Raw genomic sequence first — 18,001 nt, forward strand, 5'->3', positions numbered from 1 at the left:
CCACCTCATAGTTACCATACTGTCCTTGTTGATGGTTGAGGAGCCCAAGACACTCCTGAGCTCCAGACCTGCTTCCTGGGCATTTCTACTTGGATGTTACGCAGATCATAAAAAGAACTATGTCCCAAACACTCAGTTTCTCCCCGCCCCCCTGCTCCTCCCTTTCAGGGGAGGAGCTGTCTTAAATGCCCCCCATCCACTCAGTGACCAGGGCCTGTCTTCAACATCCTTCTTTCAGTTTCCATTCCTGCTGTCTTATTAGCTCAGGCTCTAACTATTTCTCACGTGGATAACTGGAATAGCCTCTTAACCGATCGCTGTCTAGTATTGCCCATGGCAATGTATTCTCCCGACTGCTGACAGAATACTGTTTGAAAATTGCCAGTCTAGTCTTGCTGGGATCCTTGGCTGGTTCCAGCTGTGTGTACACACTGTCTCCTTTGTGGGAGACACTCTGGCTGTCACTTCGGACCCGGGCCATCCTCCATGGACACTTCTCCTAGCAGGCGTTCCTGACTGACATGCTCCTGCCACCCTTTGGGTCCCACTGTCTCTACATCCCCAGTGCCTAGTAGAGTCTGCACTTCCTAGTTGCTCAAGAGTTACTAAGTGTTGAATGACACGAAAATCATTTGAATCCAAATCCTCCTAGTTTCCTTCTCCTCCTTGAGCCAGCAACTGGAGCGTCAGAGTGGTTCCTTTTTCTCCCTCATTCCCCTCAGCCAAGGTTAATCGACTCCTTCTGGCTTTAGCCTCCAATCCTGTCTCCACTTTTTCCATTACTGGTCTCCGCCCCCAGACTTTCCAAGTTAGTACCTGTGGAGTGGGACCCAGAATCTGCATGTCTAACAAATTCCCGGGAGACACTAATGCTGTTGGTCCAGACTTTGAAAACCACTAAAGCAATGGTTCTCAATGGAAGTGGGCATCAAATACATCTTGGGCCACTCCTGCCTACTGAGTCAGAATTTTTAGGGAGGCGAGACGGGCAGGCATTTTTTGGCTTAAAAGCTGCATAGGTAATCCTGATGCACTATCCTGGTTAAGAACCATGAACTCAGTGATTAACTCTAGGATCTGGACTTCACTTTCTTCCTAAGCCTTATTTTTCACCACCCCCCTCCAACTTTCTACCCTCCTCTCCAGTCATATGGAACAGCAGGTAGTCTAATGATTCCAGACCTTTGCTCCCTCTCTCAGACCCCCAGATCCGTTTTAGTTATTCATTTATGCATCAATGCATTCGCCGAGCACCTAGCACATTCCAGGGTGCAGGGCTGAGTGTGGTGAACATGACAGGCACAACCCTGCCTCATGGAGTCTACACTGTTTGCTCTGAGCTTCCCTGGCACCCTCTGCTTCCCCTTCTTCCTCATTGCACAGGCAAATACGGGCTTAATGCTGCACTCTCTTGCTAGACTGTTTCATGAAGGTAGGGACTACGGTCTGTCTTTGTAAGCGCTCAATAAATGTTTGTTCAGATTAAATTGGAAAACTCTTCCCCTGACCTAGGCTTCTTTCGAAAATCATCTCCAGAGTCCTCTCTTTCTGCTGTCTTTCCTGACCTGCTCCAACTCCCCCTACTGCAGTCAGCATTGAGCTTCACCTTCCATAAGCCCTGATCCTGACTCCAAGCAGATTTCTAACTCAGCACTTGTGATCCTTTACTACATGTTGTTTACAGATCTGGCTCCTCCTACCAAACTGTGAGTCCCTCAAGGGCAGGGACCATTTCATCTCTGCACTTCATATAGGAGGTATTTAATAATATTCATCAAATTAATGAATGAAGTCAATTCTGTTTTCACTTACCACCTGCTTTGCAATGTTTTTGCCCAAAATTCCTTGTGGCTTTAATGAAATTGCCTTAGGACTCTTCCATTTTTCCATAGTAGGAAGATACCATAATTTAAATTTTATACAGTATGGAATATGCATAACATGTGTTTTAGGGGGAAAAATGTTTATCAAGGGTCTGAATGAAATTCTCAGAGAGAGGGCAAAGTGTAACTTTATGGGTTGTCCACTGCATCGTGACCCAGGACTCTGAGTTGAGGTCCTGGACAAGCCAGTAACCCCGCCTTTCTGCCTCTCAGTTCTATCATTTATAAGCTGAACAAAAGACCTGGTTTTTAATCTACACTAAATCTTGATATGGATGCTACTTAATGAATTAAACAAGATTTTGAAATTCATTAAAAAAATGAAATCAGATAACTCCTTGATAGAAAGAGGTGTTACAAGAAGAGATGGTTATACTTTACAAAGTACACAAATTATAAGTGTTCTTGACAAACTCTGCTCAGAACATCATGCCATGCACTTAGTAGGCCTTCAGTGGATATTTACTGGATGAAAGACACAAAACAATCTATAAGCTTTCATTTAAATCAGCCGGAATCAAAAGTACCAACCTGCTCCCACTGAGAATCACCAGTGATTCAAGCATTGTATGTCTCTACAGGAAGCCATGGTTTCCCACTTTGTGATGCAGGAGCCAGTGCCACAGAGGGGCACACTCCGTTACTACAGCTCACACAGGTTCACATACTTTTGGGGAAATCTTCCCACTGCACATATTCATGACTGCTAAACACACATTTCACAGTTGTATATAAGCTGTGTTAAATCACCTTGATGCACACCTTTTCGTCAAGCCAGAAAGGTTATAAACTCATTTCTAAACAATACTTTGGTTACGCAAAATTCTTAGAAATTTAAGATCTCCATTCAGTCTAGCAGCTGAGTCTTCCCTGGAGTAACCTTATACATTTTTCAACTATATACTCTTCTTCGCATGCATGTAGGCACGGGGAGGAAATGAAAATATACAAATTGTATCACTAACTTAATGTTCTCTTTAGTAGATTGGATATCTATCTGCATATGGAATGAAGACCCTAGAAATCCCACACTATTCCCACAATTGCTTATCGGAAACAATGCTCATTCTATGTAACAAAATGAACGGTTAATGAAGTTTATGTATCATCGGAGCAGATAATTTTACAAGGCTGTGTTCTTAAGGCTTCAGAATTAAGGATTCAACTGTGGGAGCAAAGAGTCTTAGGGGCAGGACACCCCAGATAACCTCACCCACATACATTTCTCAAACAATGGTTTTCTGTATGTAAACAGAAAATAGAAAGGAGTATATGCTTTTTGTCCTTAGTATTAAATAGCTGCCTTTTCTTTAGCATACTGTTAAATTTCTGCACAATGCACAGCCTTCAGCACCCTAAGGAGCATAAACAAAGGATATCAGGCAAGTTCACGTACTCCCACTTTACAGAACAATGCTTGTTGTTAACTAAGCAATTCCCAGGGCAGATTTATGATTTGTGGAGCCCAGAGTAAGTACTCAGGTTGGGCCCTTGGAATCCAAGGTCAGAAGCACATGGTGCCCGCTCAACCCCCAGCACTTTTAGAAAACACGAAAATGTGACCTAAAGTTTGTGGTTGTGGGTACACCAGAGACTATTTAGGCATTTAGAAAAATTAAAGCACGTTAAGGCCTCAAAACAGCGTATTGTTCATGCTCCAAGATTTAACCTTTTCTTTCTTATTTGCTGCTATGCTTGTCCTCTTGCGAATAAATGTCTTCTGAATCGTATAAGATGAATCAAATATATGTATAACATGTCTATGTATAACAAATATCTTAATAGAGCAACAAATTACATGGATAGGTAAATTTTAAAATTTGAAAAGTCCTTTCCCATTTCCTAAAAAAGAATTATGACTCTGATTCTTTTCTTGCATTCTTAGACCTTGGGTTATATCACAAGACAGGATTTGTAACTTGTGTTCTTAATTTATCCCCCAAATTTGAATTTTAAGTCACGTCAGAACCATAAGCACTTACTTCTTTCCTCCTGCCTTTTCAAGGAATATTTTGGCTAGAGTTGCACCCCATAGATTTATACTGTGCTATTAACATCTAATAGAACTTGGGGGAACAGTTTCTCTACCGTGTTGTCTGGCTCAAGTATAAGAGCGAAATAGGTCAGTGTTTCCATTTTTATGAGTATAATTATTATCAAGTCATTAAAACTATGAAATAATTAAACTTCATTACACTCTTTTACTCTTTAATAATCACCTACTAAATATTCAAATTGAGCCAGAAAAAAATTTTTCTAATATATGTTTTTAAAAAATTCTATACATGTATTATATATACATACATATTTATATATACACACACAGTGTTCGCATAACTTTAAAGTAATTTGGAAATATTTGAATGCATGACTTAACTATTCAATAGCATGGGTAGTTAGTACAATATAAAGACAGCCATTAGTCCATTAGTCTCAGGCTGAATGAAATTGTTGGTGGGTCACTGAAGTTGCTGGGTCTTTTCACATACCATAGACAATAAGCGCTAGTCCATTATTCCAGTTGACTTTATGTGACAAACCGGTTAGCTCATAGCCCCTAAACAATTATTAAATATCTATATTTTTCATAAAAATTATGTTCTACCAAGTTTACAGTGAGGTTCTGGTATTTAAAAGTTGCTTCTATAGACTTTAAAATAAACGGTGAAGTTTAAAGGGGGGGAAATATACTGAAAAGAGTTACAGGCATAGTGTAGTGACAGAATCACTCATAAAATCACAAGGCTGTTTTGAAAACAATAATAACAAAGTTAGGAAGTTCTGGGTGAGATGACACACTGAAAAAATCCACAGTCTTCAATTCTGAAGTGAATGGAAAAGAACATAAATGCCTCGTCTATCGCGCTTCTCTTGTTATCTAGGGACGAAATGCCTGCCTAACACCTACCAGTGGAACATCATTGAAAAAGTAGAGATTAGTGAGAATAAAACAACAAAAAGAATAGTTCCCTACCCATTGCCTCCTACTGAATGAACTTTTGACATATCAGCAAACTCTTCTTTCCTCTTGCTGCTGCTGGTATACTGCTCGCTGTACAGCTTGAGGGACATCTGCTCAACAGCATCTCTTTGTGCTTCCAGGTAGCATAGTTGAACCTCAGCCTGGAGAGAGAAAAAAAGAGGAATTGCTGTTTTAATCCAGAAGGAATGCATTTCAAGTGAGGTGTAACAACTCAAAGAATGGGCATTGTTCACATCATTATCCGGCTCCTTTTCAGGTTGGATTTAATGGGATCAGCTGGGCATATTACAGAATTATATTTTAGATTTGAATCTTATAAGTTCCTCCTTAAAATATGACCTGAATAAATGAATTCTCAGAAGACTCAGTAAATATCACAAAATATCCCTGAGATCGTAATACTGTATGATGAGACTTTACATAAAAATTCTGTGAAATTCCTTAATAATATTCTTCCTCGTATTGCCACATATGTAACATTTATTTTTTTAAAGATTCCCCCTCCGATCCATACATTTGCATGGACACATACTTTGAATGCTTCTTATTATCTTCCCCGAGGAGAATAAAAAAGCCTAGTATTAATTCAATACCTTTCCAATAGTGACAACGGACTTCCTGTATTACATTTTTTTTTTTTTGGTTCTCTGGATTTTGTCTTAATAATGTTAAAATAGAGAGAACAGTGATTTTGCTTACATGCAGGCTTGAATTGTTAAATCTTTCATAGATACTTGGGGCTCACTGTAGTACAGGGAGAGGTAGTAAGTTCACCATGCTGTTTTCTATCAAACCAAGGCCAAAAGAATGCTGAATAATATTTGGCATGGAATAGCATTGAATAGATGCTTTATTTATTGCAGCTGTTGTGATCCCTGTGGCTTTAGAGTTCCCTAGAACACCAGATGAGACGGGGAATGAAGTCTTCTCGGTGGCATGCTTGCCTATGGTGAAGGGGAAAGGGCAATGATGAGTTATGTGCACTGTGGACCAAAGGAGCTCTTATTTTCTTTTGGCGCACTTCACTAAATCCAACACGTCCGTTAACATTTCTCAATAGCCTTAACACTTCTGCTTCTTTATAATTTAATTACATATTCTCCTACAAAAAAACAGGTCTGAGTCAGACCTGTTTGACCCAGGTCAGAATTCTATAACATGCAGGAAAAGCAGTTGCCAGAATGGAAAAGCAAAGTCAGACATGACCTCCTACTCTTTGCATCCAGTGCCAACCAAGGCCTTTTGCCTGGTCTCTGGTTTTACAGACTCAACCATGGAAAGAAAGAGAGAGTGTTGCAAAGTAGCAGCTGCTTAAAAGGGCAAATCAGGACTCTGTAAAGGAAATGGGTAGCTTATGAAATGTAAGATCTCAAACCACTCTAGAGTTCGCATTTTGTTGCTTTCCACAGCAGCTACTTATGAATGTTCTAGATACTGAGGAAGAACTTTAAAAATGCTAAAATTACTATACTCATATAACTGAAGTTTCAAGAACTGCAATCTATGTATTGGTTCATGTAAACTCTTCTTGCCCAAACGAATTGGCTTGAATAAGAATAGACTCAACTGGATTAAGAATTATGTCAAACAGTATAAACAAAGAATAATGTTACACGGAGTACATTCAGTATGGGAAGAGGGGTATGGCTGATGGAAAAGCACAAAGGAAATACTAGATTTAGTGTTATTCGGCATATTTATTAATAGATAGTGAAAGAGAAGGTATGGAGTATATTAATGGCAACACAGAAGAGTGCCAACTCAGAGCTTTGCAGATATCATAGAATTTGGAGAAATGATACCTACAGACCTAAGAATATTTTTTAACAGTTGGGGGGAGGTACATGAAACTGAATAGAGGGAGTCAATGATTAGAAAAAAACAACAGAATATATCTTTCAAAAGAGCATACAATATTCTTAAGTAACTAAATATGAGACAACTGAGAGATACTGAACAATAGTCAAAGAATGTAATGCAACTAGAGATTATCATACTAAGTGAAGTAAGTCAGAAAGAGAAAGAGAAATACCATGTGATACCACTAAAATATGGCACAATGAACCTCTCTACAAAACGGAAACAGACTCATAGACATAGAGAAGAGACCTGTGGTTGCCAAGGGGGGTGGGGGAGGGAGAGGGATGGACTGGGAATTTGGGGTTAGTAGATGCAAACTATTACATTTAGAATGGATAAACAACAAGGTCCTACTGTATCCTGAACCATAATGGAAAAGAATATAAAAAAAGAATGTCTGTGTGTGCATAACTGAGTCACTTTGCTGTACAGCAGAGATTGCCACAACATGGTAAATCAACTCTACTTCAGTAAAATAACAGTAATAATAATTTTAAAAAAGAACTTAAAAACAATCTTTCCAAATGCTACCCCCCCACCCCTCCCCTCCTCAATGCTATAGGGATACTGAGGAGGACATCCCACACAAAGTATTCTATTGGTAACCCCATTAAAATATTGAATCTGCACCATTAGATGCCAAGGGGCATGTCTGATCCCTACAGGTTCCCATTAATTTTTAACCACCCTAAGGTAGCAAATTAGACCACTGCTTTTTCTGGGTAAAGATTTCACAAATGTGTGTCACTGGTCACAAAAAGCATCATTAAGAGGGAGGTCAACTTAATATAGACTCATCACTACTATAGAAGAATAATTGAAGTTCATCCCTTTGAGATCCTAGGCCATTTCTGCGCACAGAGGGAAACACCTCTCATGACAGGGATACGTGGAAAGGAGCTCAGAGAGAGACAAGTTGCTGAGAGCAACTTGAAAAATAATTAGTCACCTTACAAAAGTGATTGAAATGTTGTTAATCTAAGACTTTTATTGCACAATATCTCAAAGGCATTTGACATAGGAAACTTCCCTGTGCTAACAAGGAGATGAATTAGATGGCCCAGGTCTTTTCTATCCACCTCTATTTCTATCTCTGCTTTCACTGATTCATTCCTAAACGTGATGATAAAAATAGAACCAAAGTTGCTTCTTCTGCTAAGGTTGAATGACTTTGCCAGTCTAAATCTCTCTGCAAACTGTCTTAACTTTTTCTCATACTGTATCTTAGTCCAAAGGTAATTTTTTTTTTTTTTTCTCTTGCGGTAGGCGGGCATCTCGCTGTTATGGCCTCTCCCGTTGCGGAGCACAGGCTCCAGACGCGCAGGCTCAGCGGCCATGGCTCACGGGCCCAGCCTCTCCGCGGCATGTGGGATCTTCCCGGACCGGGGCACGAACCCGTGTCCCCTGCATCGGCAGGCGGACTCTCAACCACTGCGCCACCAGGGAAGCCCCAAAGGTAAATTTTTAAGAAAAAGATTTGAAGAAACTATAGTTCTTAAAAAAATAGTAACACTGAATCTTTGATTAAAAGAATTTCATTTCTTAGCATCTATTACAATTGTGGATGCTTTTAAAAGTGACTACATTTTACAAATGGAAACTAAGACATTAAATAATATTACTGATCCTACTAATCAATCAATGGGATTGATTGTAATCAATGGGATTTAACAAACTATTAAGGAAAATAAAAAGGAACAAGAGGGAACAGACTCAGTGACAGATCCACCTCTCACTTCCTGGTAGGTGCCGTCAATGGGAGTAGGAATATAAAAACAGCAGTACAGGTGAATGGAACAAATGAGCTGGAATTGAGCCTTTTGGTTTGAGGTACTAGTGTGATTCCCCAAATGAGATGTTCAGCAAGCAAGTGGAAATATTAAGACTGAAATATAAACCCAGAGGCAATGGTTGACATTAGGACAGGAAATGAGACTGCCATGGGAGATGGTGTATGATGAGAAGAGAAAAAGAATCAGTTCTCACTTATTCTAATCTAGGCCTGCATTACACCTTAGCTGACCTAATGCGATGGATTCTCAAACACTCTCCCTCCCTCTTTCTCCACCATCCCCAAGTCTATTTTATAGATATTTCCTTGATCTTTTTGAATCACATCTGGGATCACTGGTCGTTGGTATTTCAGGGCTTAATTCTGGATCTCTTTTCTTTATTTATACTCTCTTCCATGGCTTTCCATGCCATCTATGTAGTAATGGCCTCCTATTCTCTCCTCTGAGTGCCATAACTACCTACCCAATCAATCACCTGACATTGCTAACTGAATTTACTTTAGGCATCACTGTTTAAAACACTCTCCATTCTCATCCTTATCGTGTGCCCCGAAAGTTTGTTCTTAGGACTTTCCCGTTAAATCAATGGCACCATCTGTTGCTTAGGTCAGAAACTTGAGAGTCTTCCATGACTCCTCTTCTTCATTTTCCACAGCCAGTTACTCCCTAAATTCTGTTGATTCCTCTTTCAAAATGTCTCTCCAGTCTGTCTTCACAGTCTGCATTGCTGCCAGACTGGTCCAAGCCTTCATCATCTCTCCCCTGTAGTACAGCAATTATCTTCTAATATGTATCTCCCCTCACCCATTCCTGCCCCTCTAACCTCTTCCCTTACAGGACCAGAGTGGTCTCTATAAAACTGAGTTGGTTTCATACTGCATTCAGATCTAAAACACAAACTTCTTCCACGGCTCATTAGATTTGGTTCCTGCCTGTCTCAGACTTCATTTCCTACTTGTCTCCCTCTTGATCACTATGCACCGTCATGCTTGCCTTCTCCCAGTTCTTTAAACAGCTCTTTCCTGTCTCAGGATCTCTGCATATACTGTTCCCTTTCTCTGGAACATTCTCTTGGTAACATCTTCTCATCCTTTAGCTCTCAGCTGACATGTTACTTCTCAGAGAGGCCTTCCCTGACCACCCAATCAAAAGTAGATCCACTCTATCTTTCTCCATTTCGGAAGTGTTAATTTCCTTCACAGCACATATCACAACTTAAAATTCTTACATTTGGGGCTTCCCTAGTGGCGCAGTGGTTGAGAGTCCGCCTGCTGATGCAGGGGACACAGGTTCGTGCCCTGGTCCGGGAAGATCCCACATGCCGCGGAGTGGCTGGGCCCGTGAGCCATGGCCGCTGAGCCTGCGCGTCCACAACGGGAGAGGCCACAACAGTGAGAGGCCCACGTACCGCAAAAAAAAAAAAAAAAAATTCTTACATTTGCTGGCTTACACTTTTCCTGTCTCTGTCTCCAGATTCTAAGCTCCATACAGGGACACCGTCTGTCTGTCTCCTCAGCCATTTTGTATTCCCAGCACCTTGGCAGTATCTGGAACATGATAGGGGCTCAGTAAATAATTTATTACTCATATATTCACTGAGCCTTTATCATGTGTCAGGAACTGTACCAGGGACTGTGGGTACAAAGAAGAACAAAACATAGCCCCTTTTCTCAAGGGACTGCAGTGTAGTGGAGGAAAGAGCCATGCCAACAGATACCTACAAATGTGCCAAGTGAAATGATTGTGGGGGAAGATGGGAAATAAAAGAACTAATTGCCTGAAGGTGAGGAGTAGGCAGTAAAGGCTTGACAGAGGTGGCATTTGAGCCAGATCTGGAAGCGTGGCTATGACTTTGTCAGGTAAAGAAGCAGATGAATATCTTTATAGGCAGAGCACCTCATTTTGTTCAGAGGCCCAGAGTTATGAAAGGATGTGGCATGTTCAGAGAATGGTGGCTGGAGTTTTGGAGGCATTTGGATGAAGAGGCTAAAGTAGAAGGGGATAGGCTATGGAGGATGTCAGGTTAGGGAGTCGGAACCCCATCCAATGACCTGCCAACAAAAGAGGACATTGTTTCTGTGATGGCATTATCTTCCTCCATCTCCCTTTTTCTGTCATGGGAACATAGGTGTCTGATGGATGAGTCCAAATATGCTCATAAAGCTCCTACCTCCTGGCGTACTTTGAGAACATTGCATTGAGAAGGGAATCAACAGCTTCCAAGAGGCCAGAAGCCCAGCATCCCAAACAGGGGAAATGCCTAAGAGATTCTACTAACTCATATCTCTCTAGTAAACGTTTAACATAATGTTATAGACTCAGGACACATAATGTCATAACTTTTCAATTTGTATGTTGAAGCCTTAAACCCCAATGTGACTGTATTTGGAGACAGGGTCTTTAAAGAGGTAATTAAGGTTAAATAGATCACAAGGGTGTGGCCCTAATCCAACAGGACTGGTGTCCTTATAAGAAGATGCAGAGCGCTCCCACAGAGAAAAGGCCATGTGAGGACACAATGAGAAGGTAGCCAGTCATTTACAAGCAAGGAGAGAGGCCTCACCAGAAATCCAACCTGCCAAACCTCCCAACATGTTGATCTGGGACTTCCAGCCTCCAGAACTGTAAGAAAGAAATAAATAAATCTGTTGTTTAAGCCACCTAGTCTGTGGTAGTTTGTTATTGCCACCCTAGCAGACTAATACACATAATAAAGTTAGAAACACTGCCTTCTCATCTGAGGTTTAATACAATTGTTTTGCCGCTTATCATTGCTAGTATTTTTTCCCCTTTTATTTTGTATGCACCTATAGCTTAAATCACTACAGATACTCTTTCAAATTTAGACTACAAAATAATAATATAATCAGAACACAAGACAGTGTTCTAAAATATTTTATTTAAATTTGGCTTGGTATGTGGTGATCCAAATTCAACGATCTTCTCCAGGGCCTGAATAATTACTCAACCATCTACCTTCCTCTGATATTGTGTCTAATGACAAAATAGTTAGCCCATGAAAAATTTGGTGGTGGGGAGGTAAGTTTCAGTTATTCTAACAGTCTTTAAGGATTAAACACATACTTTTATAATCACATATAGACATATGCCTTATCCTTGCCCTAAAAAGCACTGATTTATTTAAGAAATATCAATTATTTCATTATCACTGCACGTCACAGCATCCTTTGTTGGGTTAAGTATCCTGAGAATGTTAAATAATTAATTTTACTCTTTCTTAACTCATGCCATTGTAGGTCTGCCTGCTCATTCATATTGTACTTCATAGCTTCCCACCACATCTACCCACCCACTTGCATCTGGGTCCACATCCTCTGCTTTCTCTCCTTTTTCTGTGGAAACAGTCCGTATTTCTATCCAAGACCAATCCCCTCTACTTAGGCACTAGACCCCCTCTTATCTACACAAAGATTATCACCCCAGCAGCAAACCACCCTTCTCCCCTTCATCAAGTTTTTCCTCTCTACTATAATTATTCTCATTAGCACATTACCACCCCAGCCCCAGATGCTGTTTCTCCCATGTTAAAAAAAAGAAAAAAGGAAAAATAATCTCTAGACATCAGTTGATACCAATCTATCCTCTGGCTAAAGCCCCATTTCTCTGTTCTCCATTACAGCAAAGTCACTTTTACATGTATTATCTATACTCACTATGTCCAATCCCTCTCCTATTTTCTCTTGAATACACTCCAACTAGGCTGTTGTCCAAATTCCCCAGTTGAGTCCTCAGTCTTCAACCTATCCGGACATGCTCCAGCATGGCTTGTGGGCATGCTCTAGGGGCATTTGGTCTTGTTTGCAAGCTAGCTTGGTCCCTAACCTCCCTCAGGTCTTGTCTGAAAATGTCATCTTCTTATTCAGGTCTTATTTGATCTTCTACTTAATACTTCAACCGACCCCCACCCCCAGCAATCCTTATCATCCTTTATACATATTCACCATGTGTAGCTAAAATATGTAACTTATTTTGTATTGTCCATCTTCCCCCAGTGGACTGAAAGCCACGTGAGGACAGGGACTTTTATCCATATATTCATTGCTGCATCTCCAGCACCCAGCACAGCACACAGTATGTGATAGGCACTCTATACAAATTAGCTGAATAGATCTTACTGAGTTTGAAAATCTAAAATGGTTTAAAGTCTACAAAGAAATAAAACAGATAGTTTGAAGGCTGTAGCCTCAGCTTGATTTTTAAAATAGTTGGCTTCATTTTCTCTTAGAAAGGAGACTATTTTTTTCTTTGACAGAAAATTATTGTAATATACAACTTGTTTACTTTTATCTAGGAAAAAAAGGAAGAAGAAAAGCTTCTTTATTTCGAGTCATTTGGTAATATTTTATTCAGCTAATAGAGTGATCCTATACTTCACGTATTATATTAGAAACTAATCACGATGGTCTCACACTTATAGAATGAAAATTTCGGCTATTGTCATCATGCAGTAAGCTGCACAATCCATTTCAAAATGAAGTTTTAAGTCTTCTGGGTAAGAACTTGTTTTAGCTTAATAAAATCTGATTTCCCATTAAAAAAGAGTCATTTGAGCTTTTGGAAGAAACATTAGCAATGTCACACTTTGGAAGAATCCACACCGATTCAGGAGGACCATGGAGATCCATCAATACAATGGAGGGGAACTGTACTTTTTCCGACAATCATTTTGTCATTTGGGAATATCTTCCTACTTTTACTAGTTGTTGTTGTTGTTGTTGTTTTTACCCTTTGATGCACTGTCTCTAATCACATGCCTTTTTCTCTTATTCCTTAGACAAATATTTACTATGCCTCCCCTCTCGCCTCCCCATAGTATCCTTCTCACGCAACTAGCCCAACTTGCTTCATTCTTCTGGAAACACCTTCAGTCTCTAGACCTCCACAGGCTCTGACAAGGACTTTCAGGGTTGATTAGAATCTACACTTGGAAATCTCCATGCTTTTGTTTGGCAGAATTCCTCATACTCACTCCAGGATTTAGCGTTGTCACCTCTACAGTGTTTTCTTCCCCCAAGATCCCAGTTATTTTGTGCGTTGTTGCTTTTGCCATCACTGTTGGAGGTTCATGGTTTCCTGAAATAACTCAACTTTGGAATTGAATTCAAAGTGCATTTCCTTTGTCTAGAAATGAACTCTCTGAAGACATTTATCACACATCCATGATTAGCTACATTCTAACTAAGTACAAAGAATATTTGGCATTATAAAGGATGAGAGTCTCTCTTCAGCCCTGTGTGCACAACTGAATGGAGTAACAAAGCCTCCTTCTCCTACACAGTTGGAGCAGGGAGTCATAGGACTAAGGAGCAATGTTTCTCTTTGGAGTAAAGCTGATTAGAGGTCTTCATCTGACAAACATATTTTGGGAGTCTCTTATATGTAAGACATTGTACAAGATACAAATCTGGGTCAGACATGGTGCCTGTCCTTAGGGAACCTAAACATAGAATTACAGAAAATTATGTTACATAATAGGAGCTAAAATATTTATTCAAGGATATGACCAATATTACACTTTGAAAATGTTGTCAAAGAAACAGTAAGTTCATTAGAATATTCTTTTTATCAATGGATAAGAAAGTTATAAAAGTATTTAAATATATAAATATTTTCCCATTTAAAGTTAAATATACATTAAAAATTTAACAAGAATCTCAAAGCTATTTCAATATTATACTTAGCAAAGATTACTGTATATACTAATCTGTACATTAGGATATAAAACTTCTCTGACCATATTGGCAGCCCCAGAAAAACTAGCCTTAGGTTCCCAAGGTTTACTTATATTTATATTCATGGATAATTAACTCAGGACAACTGCAAAAGATAACTGATTTAAGTAAAAAATATTATATCTTTAAAATGTCATCTTTATTTCTATTGACTTGGTGCTATTTGCAAACCATTAAAACCATTCACTGTAATGTTTAAGAAATTCAATTTTAAAGCTATGTCCTTAATGATATTTGTTAAATGGTAAGCATTTAAACAAAGCAGAAAAATTAACATGAATGCTATTTTCATTATTTCTTCTGCATTTGTGTGTAAAGAAAAATGTTTCCTTCCTCCATGTTAATGATAGATGAGATGTTTAGTAAAAACAACGACAATAATGCCTCCACCTAACAAATATAAAGAACAAATATATCACACAATCGCATTTGTGGGTAGCCTTATCCACCACCACCCTCCTCCTCTTTGCAATGGAAGTAGTTAAAGCGATTAAAAATTCAGCATCCTATGTCATGAGCTAGGGTGGGAAGGGAGTGTGATTACACTGTGTGGACTGGAGGGGATGATCAGAATTTCGATGTTTCTCCATTACTGTTTCCTTAGCAAATCTCTGCACGATGACACAGGCATCAAGTCTGTGTTTATATTCTTCAGCTGTATCCTTATTCCCATCTTCCAAATTCCACTACAGCAAATCCTTATGTACTTTCTGGCAGAAACTAAAAATTAAAGATGTATAATGTGAAGATACAATCTTAGTTTCTCTTGCCCTGCAGGACTGGCAGTTCCTTCCCAAGTACAATTATGTTGGCAAATGCTACTATTAACTCTATGACTACAATGTGCACTCCAGCTCCTTTGAAATTCTATAAAATAGTTGTCCTTAGATGGTGATAGAAAGGAAGGAATGAAGCAGGAACAACAAGAATTACTTTACATACTAATAATAACAATTTAGCTATCAAAACAGAACTGAACAAGTCTGCCTTTATACTGTCCTTTTAAAAATTTAGCCTCCTAGGGTTCTAATAATCAGGGCCTATGGTTCAGGAATGCACGGTAGCACTCAGCTCAGTGCCTGTATCCTCATTTCAAAGAGAATCATTCAAACCGACATCCACCCTGTCAAGAGTCTTGACTTTGAGCTGCTAATGTAGAATAAAAATCAATATAAATTTTGATCATTTGATGAATATTTACTTCTTTCTTTGGTGTTTGGGGATTTAGAATTGAAAAGTGCTGAATCAAGTCATTTTATTTTTTTGTGTTTGTGCCAACACCAATTTACTACCCTCCAGAAAGTTCCTGAACAAGATGTCTCAGGTGGCATGCATGTTGGTTTTTCCTGTCAATCATAAGAGTATGTCAGTAGGGAACCATAATCATTTCCCTTTCATACTCTTAGTGTTCCAAAAAGGAATATTTTGATTACATCCCTGGAAAAGGTAAACTTTCTCATTTAGACACACTATTGTGAGCCTGGGTGTCTGTTGGTTTTGGCATTTGGTTGAGCCTCAATTGATACAATCTATTAAAAGTTAAACACTTTATCTTAGGCTCCAAGGATCTTGCACAATAAATAGAGTTTCCAATTGGTTCCTCTACAAATAATATTCAGTATCACCCCCAAGACAAAGAGCTTTTATAGAAGCTGTCATCTTTCTCGTGCATTTTCTGAAAAATAACAAGAACACATTGACTAATCACTCTAATCAGCAGACCGATTTCAGAATAAAAAAGACTTTACATTTTCATTATAAATAAAAAGAAATTGCACTACAGACAAATAAGTCTAAAAAAAATGACAATTAAAATGTGATTCCAGAGACTTCCGTGGCAGTCCAGTGGTTAAGACTTCGCCTTCCAAAGCAAGGGGTGCGGGTTCGATCCCTGGTTGGGGAGCTAAGATCCCACATGCCTCGTGGCCGAAAAACCAAAACAGAAGTAATACTGTAACAAATTCAATAAAGACTTTAAAAATGGTCCACATCAAAAAAATCTTAAAAATAAATAAGTAATAAATAAAATGTGATTCCAATGTAAGTCTAGTTATATGAGTAGAGTAGCATGTCACCATTTTTATTATGATACCTTGATATATGTAACAAAAGCTTACTATTCTTGCACAATGTTTCCATAGTGATTTTTAAAAGAATAGTCTTTCCTAATTTGTAAAAGACTAACTGCAAACACCAAAAAGGTAAGCTATTCTCATTTTTTAAAAAATCTCGCATATGACATAGTGGCAGAAGATTCAATATTAAGGAGACATTTTTGGTGGTGCCTTATAAATTAAATAAAAATGGCAGCAGCTGCTTTTCCCAAGGATGATCTAGCCCTGGACAATCACTAGATATTATGTAGACAGATGTTTTAAATAAAATAAGTATTTAGATTGCTAGATACCTTGCTAGATATGAAGGCAATTATAGGATGTCTTTGTTAAATTACATTTTTCATTTTTGTGAGGGAAAAAAAGAATTGTCCTGGAAACAGTACCGACAGGAAATGATCCTATATCTAAAACAGCTGGAGACTGTAACTAATATAAATTTACTTGAAAATAAAAATGCTGTGTGCCTCTGGAGACATGCAGTAACATGCCATAAAAACAGATGAGAATATAAAAGTATTTAAAAGGAGAGAAAACACATTTTATCTAGATATTATACTGAAATGTGATTCACTGATAAATGAGAAATATTTGAAGATGAAGAAAGAAAAGAAAGTCAGAAGTCATTTAAAAACTTAGATATTTTATTTAAAACCATATTTGTAGGAAATATAAAAATAATTTTCTAGGGAAAACGCTTTGCTTTTCAATATATTCGTTATTAATTAATTTACTAAAGTCATAATAAAAATGTAAATGCAGATAATAGTGTTTAATTAGGAAATTCTAATGAAAGCAGAGGATGCTTAGCATGAGTAAGGCAAGGACCCCAAATGCTGAATAAGAACATTGGAGTAAATCTCAAAGCTATATGTAAGAGCCTCCATAAAGGGAAGGGAGGAAGATGGCAGAAGAGTAAGACGCAGAGATCACCTTCCTCCCCACAGATACATCAGAAATACATCTACATGTGGAACAACTCCTACAGAACACCTACTGAATGCTGGCAGAAGACCTCAGACCTCCCAAAAGGCAGGAAACTCCCCAGGTACCTGGGTAGGGCAAAAGAAAAATGAAAAAACAGAGACAAAAGAATAGGGATGGGACCTGCACCAGTGGGAGGGAGCCGTGAAGGAGGAAAGGTTTCCACACACTAGGAAGCCCCTTTGTGGGCGGAGACTGCGGTTGGCGGAGAGGGGAAGCTTCGGAGCCGCGGAGGAGAGCACAGCCACAGGGTGCGGAGGGCAAAGCAAAGACATTCCTGCACAGAGGATTGGTGCCGACCAGCACTTACCAGCCCAAGAAGCTTGTCTGCTCACCCGCCGGGGCGGGCGGGGCTGGGAGCTGAGGCTTGGGCTTCGGTAGGATCGCAGGGAGAGGACTGGGGTTGGTGGCATGAACACGTCCTGAAGGGGGCTAGTGCACCACGGCTAGCCGGGAGGGAGTCCGGGAAAAACTCAGGACCTGCTAAAGAGGCAAGAGACTTTTTCTTGCCTCTTTGTTTCCTGGTGCACAAGGAGAGGGGATTAAGAGCACTGCTTAAAGGAGCTCCAGAGACGGCGCGTGCCACGGCTATCTGCGCAGACCCCCGAGAGGGGCATGAGACGCTAAGGCT

The 18,001-nt window shown here is 39.4% G+C and overlaps 1 protein-coding gene across 1 annotated transcript in view; it reads right to left on the reverse strand.

The window, feature by feature from the left end:
* The window catches only part of AKAP6 (A-kinase anchoring protein 6), a 578,687-nt gene that overhangs the window by 137,561 nt on the left and 423,125 nt on the right, over nt 1-18,001 (reverse strand). Inside the window, exon 13 of the mRNA XM_033851195.2 lies at nt 4,858-5,006. Coding sequence (XP_033707086.1) covers nt 4,858-5,006 — 149 coding nt within the window. The remainder of the gene's footprint in view (nt 1-4,857; nt 5,007-18,001) is intronic.

This window comes from Tursiops truncatus, chromosome 2, assembly GCF_011762595.2.
Source record: "Tursiops truncatus isolate mTurTru1 chromosome 2, mTurTru1.mat.Y, whole genome shotgun sequence".
Taxonomy (NCBI): domain Eukaryota; kingdom Metazoa; phylum Chordata; class Mammalia; order Artiodactyla; family Delphinidae; genus Tursiops; species Tursiops truncatus.